The sequence below is a fragment of the Zeus faber genome (genome assembly GCF_960531495.2).
Source record: "Zeus faber genome assembly, chromosome: 20".
Classification (NCBI taxonomy): domain Eukaryota; kingdom Metazoa; phylum Chordata; class Actinopteri; order Zeiformes; family Zeidae; genus Zeus; species Zeus faber.
In genome coordinates this window covers 28,761,000-28,777,443 of record NC_137207.1, presented here as the reverse complement: position 1 = coordinate 28,777,443, position 16,444 = coordinate 28,761,000, and the positions used below count along the sequence as shown (strand labels likewise).

Genomic DNA, 16,444 nt, shown 5'->3' with positions numbered 1-16,444 from the left:
GCTTCATCTTCTCCTCTTCAGCCTGTCTGGACAGAGGCAGTACCCCGCCCAGCCACTAGGGTTAGGGTCCAACAGGAAGCGCTGTGTGTTTTTAAGCCATAACAGACGATAGCAGATGCACAAGCGTGAGTACGAGGGAAGGAGCGGCAAAAACAAAGGCAGAGAAAAGAAAAGAGTAAAAAAAAGAATAAACCTAGCAGTTTGTGTTTATATGCATGCCGAAACAATCCGTTTTAGAGTCAAAGTCATGATTCGAATCATCAGACGCTCGGGTGAGAAATTTGTAAAATGTGCGTAATTTATTTTTATCATTTTTGTATGATACTATTGTATGTATGTACAGTACTTGTGTGTGTGAGGGGGGGGGGCTGTTGAACTGTTTGTTCATTTCATATTTAGTTAAAAAGAAATGGCTGTAATTGAATTTTAGGTTGAAAAAAAAGAGTAAATATGTTTTGAAATGATGGACATTTAAGATATGCTACTTGTATGTGTACATTTTGAAAAAACATTTTGTGTTATGATTAAAATTAATATTCTTAATGGAGAGTAGTGATGATCATTGAATATATGAAATAACAATAATGAAGATGATTGTAAAAGCTGTAATTAAAAAAAACAGATACCTGTAAAACACTGGTGCTGTTATTTTGTTAATTTGGAAATGGAGGAGATGGAGAAGATAAAGGAGCTAGAGATGGGAGGAAGTGGGGGAGATGTGTGAGAAAGATGGAGGACACAGACATTTAGGAGATGGAAAATGGGAGATGGAGACAATAGAGGAGATGAAGAAACTGTAGGAGATAAAGAGGATAAGACAGGAGGTGGATTAGATAAAGATTAGATGTAGGATGTAGAAGAGATGAAGGTGACTGGGGGACTGGAGATGGTGGAGGAGACAAAGGAGACGGAGGAGATAAAACAAAGAGGTGGAAGATAGACTGCAGATAAAGAAGAGGGATGTAGGGGATATAGGAGCAGGACACAGGAGATGGAGGAGTTGAGAAGATGGAGGAGGAGATGAAGTAGATAGGGAGGAGGTGGAGGACAATGGAGCACATGGAAAACAAGGTGGAGGAAATGAAGGAGGTGGAAGAAACAGGAGGTGGAGAAGGTAAAAGAGACAGTGGGAGGAGATGGAGGAAACAGGAGGTGAAGAAGAAAGAGATGGAGGAGGCGGAGTAGCAGGTGGAGGAGCAGCTGGAGGCAGAGCTCTGGAACAAGAGGTAGGTCTCAGGAACAAACAGACAACGTCCAGGAAACTGAAGCTTCTGAGAAACACTCGAGGAATCAGCGGAGGAGGTCAGAGGTCACGTGACGTGCACTGTTTACACCATACACGCCAACACCGTGCACCCAGAGTAAATAGTTCTCAGCCTCACTTCCAGTTTCTCAAACCAGAAGTTCCAGAGGTTGTGAAATCCATTTCCCAGCTGCAGTTTAACAGTTTGTTTATTGCAGCAACAATACTGTACATCCCATAATAAACACAGCACATACCATGATACACACTGCACATCCAATGTCATACTGTAAATCCTGAAAATTGTATTTTGGAAAATAATACTGGAGAATAATTGAAGAAATAGATGGATGGATTATAGATACATAAATAGATGGTCCTTTATTCATCCTAGCAGGGAAATGTGTTGTAGCTCACATCAAAAAGAATTAAGTCATAGTGAAAATAAAATTAATTAAATAATGTTTTTACAATGTTACCCTAATGTTGTTACATTGTTACTCTGATGTTGTTACATTGTTACCCTAATGTTGCTACATTGTTAAAATAATGCTGTTACAATGTTAATCTAATGTTATAACACTGTTAGTCTAATGTTGCTACATTGTTAAAATAATGCTGTTACAATGTTAATCTAATGTTATAACACTGTTAGTCTAATGTTGTTACATTGTTATTCTAATGTTGTTACCTTGCAACTCTGTTTCATTGTAACTCTATTGCTGTTACATTGTTAATTTAATGATGTTCATTGTAACTTTAATGTTGTTACATTCTTACTTTGATGTTTTACATTCTTAATCTAATGTTGTTACATTCTTACTCTTATGTTGTTGTTACATTGTTGCTCAAATGCTGTTACATTGCTACCCTGTTACATTGTAACTCAAATTTTGTTACATTGTTAATCTTATGTTGTTACATTGTTAATCTATTGTTACATTCTTACTCTGATGCTGTTATATTCTTACTCTGTCATTACAGTGTTACTATAATGTTGTTACAATGTAACGCTTAAGTTGTTACATTGTTACTCTAATGTTGTTACATTCTAACTCTAACGTTGCTACATTCTTAATCTACTGTTATATTGTTCCTCTAATGTTGTTACATTGTTGCTCTAATGTTGTAACATCGCTACTCTGTTACATTGTTACTCTAATGTTGTTACATTCTAAGTTTAATGTTGTTACATTCTTACTCTAATATTGTTACATTTTTACTTTAATGGTACATTCTTACTTTTATGTTGTTACATTCTTACTTTAAGTTGTTGCATTCTTAATCTAATGTTGTTACATTGTTAATCTAATGTTGTAAAATTGTTACTGTAATGTTACATTTTTACTCTAAGGTTGTTACATTGTAACTCTTAAGTTGTTACATTCTTACTCTAATGTAACTCTAATACAATTCAATTATTCAATTCAATTCAATTATTTGTTTTGATTCGTTTCAATTATTTTTCTATTCATTAATTGACAAATACTTCTAGATATTGTTGCACATTTTCCATTGTTCAGTATACAGACCCTTGGCCTGTTTTCTTGAATACTTTGAGTATTGGTTGCATAAAGTATTTTTCTAGTAACTATGACGACTGAACACACACTGAAAAAACATAAAAACACACAACAAGAAGCAGATGAAATTATTTAATCTCTAAATTAAACAGAGAAAGTACTTCCAGGCAGTCCTTTATTTCACTGGATCCAGGCCAGATGTGAGAATAATAATAATAATAATAATAATAATAATAATAATAATAATAATCATCATCATCATGCTTATGCTTATTGATTATTAATAATCATCATAATAATCATGATCATAATAATCATTATGAATGATTGATACCCCTTCAATCATGGAGAGTGGAGAGATGGATGAATGGGAGATGGATGAATGGATGGATCCAAAATGGATGGATGAGTTGATGGATGGATGCTGGACAGGTGGATGGAGATGTGGCTGGATGGATGGATGTACAAATTGATGGATGTATGGAGAAATGGATGTATGGAGAAATGGATGGATGGAGATAGGGATGGATGGAGGGATGTACAAATTGATGGATGTATGGAGAAATGGATGTATGGAGAAATGGATGGATGGAGATAGGGATGGATGGAGGGATGTACAAATTGATGGATGTATGGAGAAATGGATGTATGGAGAAATGGATGTATGGAGAAATGGATGGATGGAGATAGGGATGGATGGAGATAGGGATGGATGGAGGGATGGATATTACCTATTAGATGTAATGTTGATGTCTGTTCAAACGTTCAATTCCCTCTGGAATCTAAACACACACACACACGCACGCACGCACACTCCTGGTGGGAAATGACTGTCTTTCTGACTCATCCCTCCATCCCTCCCCTCTCTCCTCCCTTGTCTTTAAAAGGGTAAAAACTTGTATTTATTTTCCCATTTTTCTCTCCTCTTTCTCTCTGTCCAGAATGTTCCTCCTCTCCCCAGTCTCCTCTCTTCTCCTCCATGTTCTCTCCATCCTCCTTCCCTCCTTCTCTCTCTCCTTCCATCTCCCCGACTCCAGTCCCCTGTTGGGGCTGGGCGTTGTGGTTCGGCAGAGACACCTCTACACAGGTACTGGTTAAAACCGGTTTATACTGGTTTATATACTGGTTTAAACTGGTTTACACTGGTTTGTATACTGGTTTAAGCTGCTTTGTACTGGTTTGCATACTGGTTTGTACTAGTTTGTATACTGGTTTTAACGTGTTTGTACTGATTTATATACGGGTTATAACTGGTTTGTACTGGTTTATATACTGGTTTATATTGGTTTGTACTGGTTTATATACTGGGTTATGCTGGTTTAAATACTGGTTTACATTCTGGTTTAAATTGGTTTGTACTGGTTTAAATACTGGTTTATAGTGGTTTAAAGACTGGTTTATATACTTGTTTGAACTGGTTTGTGCTGGTTTGTATACTGGTTATAACTGGTTTGTACTGGTTCATATACTGCTTTATACTGGTTTGTACTGGTTTATATACTGGGTTATACTGCTTTAAATACTGGTTAACATAATGGTTTAAACTGGTTTGTACTGGTTTATATCCTGGTTTATACTGGTTTGAAGACTGGTTTATATACTTGTTTAAACTGGTTTGTAAGGGTTCATATACTGATTATAACTGGTTTGTACTGGTTTGTATACTGGTTCAAATTTATTTGTACTGGTTTATTTACTGGTTCACAGTGGTTTAAATACTGGTTTATATACTGGTTTATGTACTGGTTTCAACTGGTTTTATACTTGTTCAAATAGTGGTTTATATAGTTGTTTTAAACTGGTTTATACTGGTTTGTATTGGTTTATATTGGTTTATTTACTGGTTTAAACTGGTTTCCACTGTTTTAACCCGTTTATATTATTTTTTTGTACTGGACACAAATATTTTATACATCTTCATACTGGTTTATACTGGTTTATATACTGGTTTAAACTCATTTTTACCCGTTTATTCTGGTTTATATAGTGGTTTAAACTGGTTTGTACTGGTTTATATCCTGGTTTATACTGGTTTGAAGACTGGTTTAAATACTGGTTATAACTGGTTTGTACTGGTTTATATACTTGGTTAAACTGGTTTAAATACTGGTTTATATACTTGTTTAAACTGGTTTGTAAGGGTTTGTATGCTGGTTATAAATGATTTTTACTGGTTTGTATACTGGTTTAAACTTATTTGTACTGGTTTATATACTGATTCACAGTGGTTTAAATACTGGTTTATATACTGGTTTATAAACTGGTTTCAACTGGTTTTATACTGGTTCAAATAGTGGTTTATACTGTATACTGGTTTAAACTGGTTTATATTGGTTGGTACTGGTTTATACTGGTTTATTTACTGTTTTAAACTGGTTTCCACTGTTTTAACTCGTTTATATTGTTTTTTTGTACTGGACACAAATATCTTATACATCTTCATACTGGTTTATATTGGTTTATATACTGGTTTAAACTGCTTTTTACCCGTTTATTCTGGTTTATATAGTGGTTTCAACTGGTTCATTAACTGGTTTAAACCGATTCATATACTGGTTTATACTGATTTAAATCGTTTTTAATGTAGTGGTTTGAACTGGTTTAGACTGTTTTATTTACTGGTTTATATACTGGTTATAATTGGTTTGTACTGGTTTATATACTGGTTTATATTGGTTTGTACTAGTTTATATACTGGGCTATGCTGGTTTAAATACTGGTTTACATACATGTTTAAACTGATTATACTGGTTTAAATACTGGCTTATACTGGTTTAAAGGCTGGTTTATATACTTGTTTAAACTGGTCTGTGTTGGTTTGTATACTGGTTATAACTGGTTTGTACTGGTTCATATACTGGTGTGTACTGGTTTATATACTGGGTTATAATGCTTTAAATACTGGTTAACATACTGGTTTAAACAGGTTTGTACGGGTTTATACTGGTTTGAAGACTGGTTGATATACTCGTTTAAACTGGTTTGTACAGGTTTAAATACAGGTTATAACTGGTTTGTGCTGGTTTGTATACTGGATTAAACTGGTTTGAACTGGTTTATATACTGGTTCATAGTGGTTTGAATACTGCTTTATATACTGGTTTATATACTGGTTTATGTACTGGTTCCAACCGGTTCAAATAGTGGTTTATATACTGGTTTAAACTGGTTTATACAGGTTTGTATGCTGGTTTGTACTGGTTTATACTGGTTTATATACTGGTTTAAACTGGTTTACACTGTTTAAACTCGTTTATATTGTTTTTTGTATTAGACACAAATATTTTATACATCTTCATACTGGTTTATACTGGTTTATAGACTGGTTTAAACTCCTTTTTTACCCGTTTATACTGGTTTATCTAGTGATTTAAACAGGTTCATATATCGGTTTAATCGGTTTAAACCGATTAATATATACTGATTTAAATACTTTTTTAATGTACTGGTTTTAAACTGGTTTGTACTGGTTCAAATTGTTTCTATTGGTTTATACTGGATGGGAATTGTTGATACAGCTTCAACGTGTTTAATACTGTTTTAAACAGGTTTATACCTGTTAATACTGGTTTAAAATAGTTTATACTGGTCTAAATTGGTTTAAACTGGTTTACACTGTTTTTTACCTCTCTGTACTGTCTTCTTTCTGGTTTAAACTGGTATGTACTGGTTTGTACTGGTTTATATTAGCTTCATACAGTTTTATACAGCTCTAACTAGTTTATACCGTTTTAAACGGGTTTATACAGGTTTGTACTAGTTTATATAGTTTTATACTGGTTTATACAGCTGTACGTATATTTGTTACCTGTGTCGTGTTGTTATTTATGTGGTTAATAAATTTTTGGAGGCTGCTCTCACCAGAAAACCACCGGAAGGGGATTTACCTGCAGATGAGTCCAGACGGAAGAGTGTCCGGAAGCCTGGAGCAGACCCCCCACAGTGAGTGTCTCCCCCTAGAGGACAAAATCTGTACTACAGCTGCAGTCCGTTGGAAGTTGGAACTCTGTGTGGAAAGGAGCGTTCATTTAAGTTCAAATTCCAAATGAGACTTTCAGGCTTTCAGCTGTCGTCACGGTAACATGGCGGCACACCGTGGACTGGCACCTCGGGATTACCGATTTCCAATGAAGTGCAGCATTACTCGGCCACACTGTGGCTGTGAGTGGTACTACACCAACAGTCCATACTTTGTGCTGAGATGCAGAGGGACAGTATTGTAGGGGTAACTGAATGGGCGGAGAAGAACCATGAGGAGACGATGATGCGTTCGATACTTCAACCGAGCCCAGTTTTATTACCTTGCTGCAGCAACAGCTAACCCAAGTTTGAGGTGTCCCCGGTGTCCCCACCTCTAACCTCAAAGTCAAACAGGCTGGCTAACTCGCTGGCTCTCTCCTTGTCTCTTGTCTCTCTCCTTCCCTCCTTAATCCCCAATGATCCCGCCTCCTAGAGATCCTCCTAGTCAATGATCCACCTTGGTGAACACCTCCCTCAATAAAACATTGCAAAGCAACAATAGATAAAACAGAAACGTATACCCAGCATTACACTGACTCCACTGAGTTCCTTTTGTGTGCTGATCATAAGCTCTCTTCTGCCGAGCCCCTGCAGTCTCAGCTTGCCTCCTTGCAAACTCGTGGGCCAGGTCTAATCCCTCATTAAGATGGGTAGCATACTCAGGGCCAGCTGGTACTTGGGGGGTATCTGGGGGCCGCTGTATGCTAGAGTGGGTGGAGTCCGGAGCTCTCTACCTAGCATCACTAAGGCTGGCATGCACCAGGGGTTTCCTGTGTTGCTGAGTGGCAAGCCATTGGGACTAATGGTAACAGCAGATCCCAGTTCTTCTGATCTTTCACCACTACAACAGCTAATTGTGCCCCCAGGGTGCAGTTAAACCATTCCACCAGCCCATCACTCTGGGGGTGGAGAGGTGTTGTTCTGGTCTTGTGAATTCCAAGCTGTTTGCGCATTTCTTTGAACAGCTGGGCCTCAAAATTCCTTCCCTGATCGGAGTGTAGCTCGGCCAGGACTCCGAAGTGACAGTAGCCACCTCCTGATCCGGAACCGCCACAGCCTCTGGCCATTTTGTAAATTAGTCCAATGCCACCACAACATAGCGATTTTGAGGTGGTGTGCGGAAAAGGGCACCCCCTTGGGCGCCCCTTTGGGCGTCCCCTTGATGCTCCAACCTGATACTGCTGTAGCAGTGCTGTTCTTTGGCCTGTAGGGCCCTTGCAAGCAACACAGGGATCACATTTTTGACAATAGAAAAGAAGAAGAAGAAGGAAGAAACATTATTTTATTTAAACATTAACTTTATTTGTCACACAACACACCACACTACAACACATGCTTGCACACACACACACACACATGCACATGCTTTTGGATGGTGGCCGGTGAAATGGTTCCTCTGCATTTAACCCATCCTGGCTTGTCCTTCCTCCGGGTCCACAGCCAGGAGCAGTGGGCAGCATACGTGGACGCGCCCGGGGACCAGGTGATAAGTGTCCATCGCTGGTCAGACGATGATGTGTGCATGTTTTTGAGGGGGGTCCTTACTGACGTGAGGTGGAGGAAACCCCATGTGAGCACGGGGAGAACATGCAAACTCCACACAGAAAGGCTCCTATTTGGGAGATAACCCGCCGGAGCACGGTGCCAACAGCGCCCCAGGCGGGAATCGAACCCAGGACCTTCTTGCTGTGAGGCTTGCTGTAGGCTTCCACATCCAGCCTACATGTGCTCCCACAGAACCCTTGTCGTACTCTATTTAGCATTTTATTCATACGAAAGTGCCCTACTCCTGGTGGACCATGATGGAAACTAAGCACCTCCACCTGTCAACTCTTTGGCACCACCATCTGCTATCACTCCCTTCCCGGGTCCTTCCAACATCTTGACAGCATGAAGAGTCAGGCCTTCCCACTGTCACCACAGGCTCCTCATGAACAGTCCCGCGATCAGCGATCTTTGACCATTCTGGTCGCTGGACGACGTCCAGCCATTTAAATACTGTACTTAGCTCTGGGTCATCCTGCTGCTCCCTGACCCCATTGGTTGTGTCCTCAAGGCGCAGGGCTATACATCTCTCTGCTCGCTGTCTCACTGCCTCTGTGTCCTTTACTTTCGGCCACAGTACATATATTCCATCCCACATGGTCGTCTGGAGAGCCCATCCGCATTTGTGTGACTCGTGTGTGTACCACCGAGAAGTTATAGTCTTGAAGTTGTTCAATCCATCTCGCGACCTGCCCCTCCTGTTCTCTGAATGACATCAAACACCTGAGGGAGGCATGGTCTGCCCGGATAACAAACTTCAGTCCACATCAGTAATGCTTAAAGTGGTTAACAGAGTCTACCACTGTCAGTAGTTATCTCCTGGTGACACAATAGTTGCGCTACGGCTTTGAGAATCTCCTGCTGTAATAAGCGATGACTTGTTCCCCCTTGGTCGTGATCTGAGCCAGGACCGCACCTAGGCCATCATTGCTTGCATCAGTGTCCAGCACGAATTGCTCTCCTGGATCTTAAGTCGCTTTGGATAAAAGCGTCTGCTAAATGACTAAATGTAATGTAATGTAATCTTTGGACGGCAAAACTGGGGACTGACACAGTGCTAATTTTAGCGCATCAATTGTTCACTGTTGCTCATGGTCCCAATCAAAATGCACATTTTTGCATATCAGCCGGTTTAGAGGGGTGGCTACAGTAGAAAACATGGCAATGGAGCGGCAATAATAAGAGGCGAACCCCAGGAAGAAGCCTACTTCAGAAGAGTTCTTTGGAACTGACCAGTCCTGGACAGGAGAGATGTTTTTCTCCTCCGTGCTCACCCCTTGCCCACTAACTTTGTAGCCCAGAAAGGTTCTTTTCGCATGAGTCTTCATTTCTCAGGGTTCAATTATAACCCCGACTGCTGGATCTTGGATCCACACGATGTGCAAGGCTGTGTTGAAGTCTGCACTATGGATCAGTACTGTACATCATCAAGATAGACTTGTTCATATTGTGGTGGAACATCTGCGAGCACTTTCTCCATTATTCTTTCAAATGTGGCTGGGGTGTTGCATAGCCTAAATGGCATGACTGTGAAATTCCACAGTTTACAGCCAACTGGCTGAAAGCTGTCTTAGAACGGATCTCTGGTGACAGTGGCACCTGCCAATACCCACTCTTTAAATCAAACAAGGAGAACCAGGCAGAACCTCTTATTCCATCCAGTGCATCATTGACTCGTGGCACGGGATATGAGTCTTTGACCGTGATCTCATTCACTGGTCTGAAGTCAACACAAAACTGCCACTAGGTAGTATCTTTCTTTGGTACCATTACGACTGATGTCTCCCATGAGCTTCTTCAATCACATGATGGTTCAATCACTCTTGCAGCCCTTATCTCTGCCACACACTGTTCAGCGGCAGCTTGCTTGTTAAAAAGGGTACGCGAAGTGGTCACTGGCGAATGGGGTGGGCTGTGCCTGTATCAATCCCAAGGTGGGTCCTGCCCAGGTCAGAAGTTGAAGAGGCAAAAACTGACCGGTCCTCATAGAGCAAATCCCATAGCTGCTGCTGCTGCATCTTGCACAACCCCTCTCTATTATTCTCCAGCACTGACTTGACCATTTCCTCTTGGGTTGGCCGCTTTTGTGAAGTACCACCCGTGACATTGCCACTCACAGCCGCATTGTTGGTCGCGAGTTCTCTAGTCACGCACGTTTGGAGGTTTGGGCTGGATCCTCGTGGTGGATGCACCGGTTAGGTGACCGCACCTGCGGACAATGGTGTAAAACCTGATTGGTCTCCATCCTGAACCATATTCGCCCATGGGAAAGCTGTTGGTTCCTTTGAGTGGGCTTCTGTCTCAATGAATAAGGGTTGTGGATCTTGAGAGGAGATTCCATTTGATGGTTCAGGTTGAACAACATGCACAGTTGGAAACTCAGGAAGCTCTGGGTATTGCTCAGCCTCACTTGCCCTGGTGGCTGTGTTCAGCAGCAGTCCGTCTGGTATGCTGGTGTTACAGAAATAAAAGGGTCGCTTTAATTTGCAGTTTGTCAATCGGTGGATTAAATATAAAAAGACAGACAGACATTGGTTTTACTTGTACAAGGGTCGGATAAGAGATGTGCTAAGGAGCAGCTCTCTGAGTCGAACGGTTTATTGTGGGAAGTCAGAAACAATATATAGTCAGTTTGGCGTTACTAGTCATTGGTGAACTATGTGACGAATGTTGTTCTCACTCTCTTTAGCTGCGTCAAGGTGAGGCCTGAACATGACAACTGCGTCTGGGACTCCAAGGCTTGGGAATGTCTGTGGGACGCGGTGAGGCCTAAATACTGATATCTGCCTCTGGGCTCCAAGGTTTGGATGTCTGTGGAAATTATGTATGTATGTAATAATGGAAAATATGTGACTGGGGTTGTATGAAGTTGTGTTCATCATTATGTGTGTGCATATACGTTTATGTGATTACATAGATTTATATATGTATATATTGTGAAATTATTTTGTTACACTGGTTGTCTGGATTGATTCAGCCAGGTCATTATCACATATTGGAGGTGGTGGGGACCGTCCATGAATGTCACTGTCCGCTGTCCAACATCCAACACAGCATCCCTCATGAAGTCAAAACCCAGCAGGCATGCCTCCTGAATTTGAGCTACCCACATAGAGTGAGGAAAAGTCTGCTCGCCCAACTGGATATTGACTGTACAATGACCTAGCATGGATGTTCTATCTCCGGTCACCATGATAAGGAGGAATGCTGTAGCACACTAGTGGAGGTCCTTGGGCAGTATGCCTGGGCGTATGATTGTTTATGTAGTGGAAAGCTCACCTCTAACCTCACCGTAGAACCAGAGTCAACCATTGTACCTACTGCCGTACCATTAATCAGAGCCAGCACCCTTGACAATTTAGGTCCTGAGGAGTAACCTTCCTCACCTCCGCTCCCCACCCCATTTCCCGACAGCTAGCGTTGGCCCGTGGCATAAGATTGTTGAGTTCATGAGGCCTCGGAGATGTGGCCCCTCCGGCCAAATCTCTGACAGGTGTTACACTGCAATTCTGGCGGGCCTGTGTAATCTTGAGGCCTAGGCGGTCTAGGTGTGTCCAGTTGTAGAGAGGAATAGAAGGGCAGGGCGCACACTCCAGAGCCCCTTCCCAAGTTACAGGCTTGCGAAGTCAGACCTGCTCCTGCAGTTTGTCAGGTGTCAGCCCACTGATGAAAGCTTCCTTGGTAAGGATAAACCTGTGCTCCTAACTGAACTCTGGAAAGGCTTTATGAGTTAGGTGGCGTAGTTCAGCTGCATAAACCCACAGTTTCTCTCTTTCCTTGCGTATTCTCTTGTTGAAGAGTCGCCTGGCTCACCAAATTGCCTTTCTATGGTCCATGCTATAACTTGGGGACCCATCATGTCCATTTATGGGTCAAATGCAGAGGCCACATTTCACCAGCCACCATCCAAAAGCATGTGCATGTGTGTGTATGCATTTGTTGTAGTGTGGCGTGGTGTGCGATGATTTAAGATTCTTCTTTGTCTTTTGAAAGGTCTAGGAGAACCCTTCTTGCCTCCCCCTCCAGAGCTGCAGCCAACTGAACCACACTCTCAGTCTTGTCCCATTGGTTGGCTTTTGCTATCAGCTGAAATAGGGTTAGCTCGTCTCTCAATCAGCAATGCCATCATAATTCCTCACCTTTACTTGGTCTCTTTTCCAATGGCCTGTAGCCGCAGGAGCTGGGGAGGTGCCAGCTATAGCTGTGGCGATGGCTTGTGTGAAAGCAGTGATCAGCAGTGCAGTGAAGTCTGGAAGGGGCAGGCAATTGGAGTGAAGGGGATTGTGAGGGGTCCCGCTAACCTGATGAGCCATGGGGTAGCAGTGACTCACTTGTGCACTACAAACGCCATCCATGAAAAGTCCCGACACTTGTGAGTTCATTGAATTAGCACGATTTGTCACTAGGTCAATATCAACTCTTGGAACCCTGGCCTGGGTTGCTGGAGTCATTGCAGTATGGCTCCACCCTGAAGGGCTCATGTTATTAGCTTTCAGCGGCTAAGCTAATAGTCTCCAGCTAATAGCCTCCAGCTGTGAAACCATAGCATCCTGGTAGTTAGCTTCCTCAGCCAATGGGCTGTCAAAAACAGGCCGTGGTATCCTAGCCCTGTTAGCATTAGCAGACAAGCTAGTTGGTTTAACCCGGAATGTTGCAGCCTTATTTCGATCTGGAAGTTTAACATTATCTATGTCCGGTAGAAAGGTTTTCTCAGCAAAAACCACAGTCACATTTTTGCTTGGCAGAGCTGTTGCACTGTTCATCCATCTCAGTATAACTTGACTTCAGCTACTGTCTAAACATTCATCTTTCCATTTCCGGTTTGGAAACACGGGCTGATCTCCACTCCTGATAAGGAAATGACCCCTCCTCCACCTGGCTCCGACGAAGTTCTGCCTGGATTGAATGCACCTCTGTTTTCCTTTTTGGAACTTCTTGACTCAGTTTGACTCGAACGCACCTTACTCACTTTGGGTTCTCCTGACAGATGTGGAGTCAGGAATCCACTCGCGTCCATAGTTGCCGTCCAGCTACCGAAGGTTCGAGGTACTCCAACACTCCTGACACCAATGTATAGGGTTGCAGGTTAACTGAAAGGGTGGAGAAGAACGGCGAGCAGCTAACCAAGGTTGAGGTGTCCCCTGCAACAAATTGAATCCGGCTGGCTATCTCACTGGCTCTCTCCTTCCTCCCAGACACACTTGCACTTAACCCCAATTATCCCACCCCGGAAGAATTTCCTAGCCAATTACCCACTATGGTGAACACCTCCCTCAATAAAACATTGCAAAACAACAATAGATTAACAGCAACTTATACCCAGCGTTACAGTATTGTAAATTAAACAGATGAAAAAAATGTTTCAGCCTGGTTCGGAAGTTTATGCTGTCATCAGAGAACAAATATACAAGAATTTTGACATGTATTGATAATTAATACAACGCAGGTACAGGTCATACAAGTACACATTAATTCCGCATTTCTGATGGAGCCTAATGTTTTCCAGGCGTCCTGGAGCTGAGGTCACTCCATCCTGGGCAGACGGTCATTAGAGGACACTCGTCGTCTCTTTACCTGTGTGTCGATGGGGAAGGGTCCCTCAGAGGACAGGTGAGGCCACTGTGCACCGCCCACAGCTCAAGCGGAAAATGTTGTTTTCATTCTGTTTATTCTGTCTTTCAATCTTGTCCCTCCGTACATGTCCAGCTTCTAGAGGTCCAGAGATATTGAAGAGGCAAATAATTTGAATATTGATCAGATTGTCATGCCATCATGTTTTTATCTCCAGAGCCGCTTCTCAGAGGCCGACTGCTCCTTCCGGGAGCTGCTGCTCGGCGACGGCTACACCCGCTTCCTGTCCTCGCACCACGGACTTCCAGTTTCCCTCGCGCCAAGACCTTCTTCGGAGAAGCCCAGCCTCCCCTTCACTAGGTTCCTGCCGCTGCCGAGCCGCCTGGTGGAGGAACCCGAGTCCCAGCACCTGGAGCCGCGGGACCACGTGGACCTGGACTCTGAAGATCCTCTCAGGATGAGTCTGCGGTCTGTGGTCAGTCCTCAGTTCTCCATGGACGTCTGAAGACGCCCAAATACTCCTGAAGATGCCCAAAGATGCCATTAGCTCCTTTTCACTGCTAGCTGGGGACTTTCAGTTTGGGCTTATTATAAAATGGTTGATCTATAATCAAATTTTCTCCAATGGAGATTTTAGATTCTTCAAAAATGTTTTTTCTTCATTCACAAAAACAACCTTTTCTCTGCTGCTTTGTGTGAAAAAGCAAAAAATCAAGTCATTACTTTCATATCTGGGACATTTCAAATGGATCAATATGTGTATTACATTTATCACAGTGGCTATTCTCCGATACCAGTATGGACTCCTCTGGACACCAGTATGGACTCCTTTGGACACCGGTATGGACCCCTCTAGACACCAGTATGAACTCCCCTGGACACCAGTATGGACTCCTCTGGACATCAGTATGGACTCCTCTGGACACCAGTATGGACTCCTCTGAACACCAGTATTGACTCCTTTGGACTGAAACTGGAATCCTCTGAATCATTACAACATTAGAAAACAAATGTAAACATGTATATTTATTGCGTTATAAGTATTTAGTTTTTTCGAACAATTTGTTTGTTAAACTTCTGAATTTGCATTGCTGGATTTTATATATATATATATATATATATATATACATATATATATATATATATATCACGTGGTTTATTTATACAACAGACTTGAGTTTATATATTGAGAGTAACTCTAATTGTGAGCAATATTTTAAGCTAATAACATATGTTCCTCAGAGAAGTTCTTTTACTTGTAGATACATTTTCAGGACTCTGTTCTAATACCTCAGCTGCGGCAGTTTGTATTACAAACTGGATGTCAACATATGAAGTCAACAGGCCTGCAGCGCCCTCTGCTGGACTCAAACACGATGAACGTCTGATTTATTTGATTTGATATTTATTTGGATTTTACGAGTAATATTTAATCCAATGTTATTATTTTGAAGTATGTTGACATATTGTTTGAGATAGTAACTATATATAACAGCCCTTTCTTCTTGTATGATGAATATTGTTTATCATTCTCCCACCATATATTAAAATAAAGTATAACAATATTTTATTGATTCATAATTTTAAAATTAATAGACAATGGAAGGTGTTTTTGAGCAATTAACTGAAAAATACGACATAAATCATAATAATAATAATGATAATAATAATAATAATAATAATAATAACAATAATAATTGTATGTCTGCTGGATAATAATAAGAATGTTTAAGCGGGAGCACCTTGAGCAGGAGGATCCAGGATGTTGATTGACAGCTCATACTGGTCGCTCATTGGCCCTTTCCTCAGGGGGGTTGGCAGGGCTTGATCAGACGCGTTTTATTAACGAAAAAACTTTGAAATCTTTTCACTTTTGAGATGGAAAATTCTGCTTTAATGATGTTATATACTGTTATTCACTGTTATTCATGGTTATCCATGGTTATCCACAGTTATTCACTGTTATTAACTGTTATTTACTGTTATTCACGTTGTACGTTAAGAGCTCATATAAACAATAGTTTGTTCCTCTACCATGCTAACGGCTAACGGTTAATCCACGACTAGCAGCTGTGAAGAGATGAGGTAAGACATGAAATACCTGCATTTGTTAATTTAACTATTATATCAAGCATTAGAAAACTATAAAAACTATTATCATAAAACTATTAAATAAAAATATTAGAAAACTATTAGAAAATTATTTTATACAACTATTATCATAAAAATATGATATAAAACTATTATAAAACTATTTCATGAAACTATTTTGTACAACTATTATAAAAGTTATAAACGTATTTTATAAATCTGTATGTGTGAAGGTAAGTGCGCGCTAGCCGCGTGCGCTAGTCTTTTCTCTCCATTGTGATTTAAGAAGTTGTCTTCCACGTTAAGTAGAATGGTAACATGAAGTTAATCCACTGGTTTGTTCCATCAAATGATGAGAAATTAGAACAGGTGAAACCATGCCAAACCAAGATGGCAGCTGTACACAACATATGACTTCAGAGCTTCTTAGTTTCCTCCTGAACACAGTTTT

At 41.1% G+C, this 16,444-nt stretch overlaps 1 protein-coding gene across 1 annotated transcript; it reads left to right on the top strand.

The window, feature by feature from the left end:
• Positions 1-1,050: 1,050 nt before the first annotated feature.
• On the top strand, positions 1,051-14,632 carry fgf21 (fibroblast growth factor 21; the record flags this gene model as incomplete). The annotated part of the gene is made up of 4 exons (XM_080021357.1): positions 1,051-1,114; positions 6,631-6,708; positions 13,838-13,941; positions 14,120-14,632. 4 exons carry the CDS (start codon positions 1,051-1,053, stop codon positions 14,405-14,407), a joined length of 534 nt encoding a protein of 177 aa, XP_079877483.1. The 3' UTR covers positions 14,408-14,632.
• Positions 14,633-16,444: the final 1,812 nt, after the last annotated feature.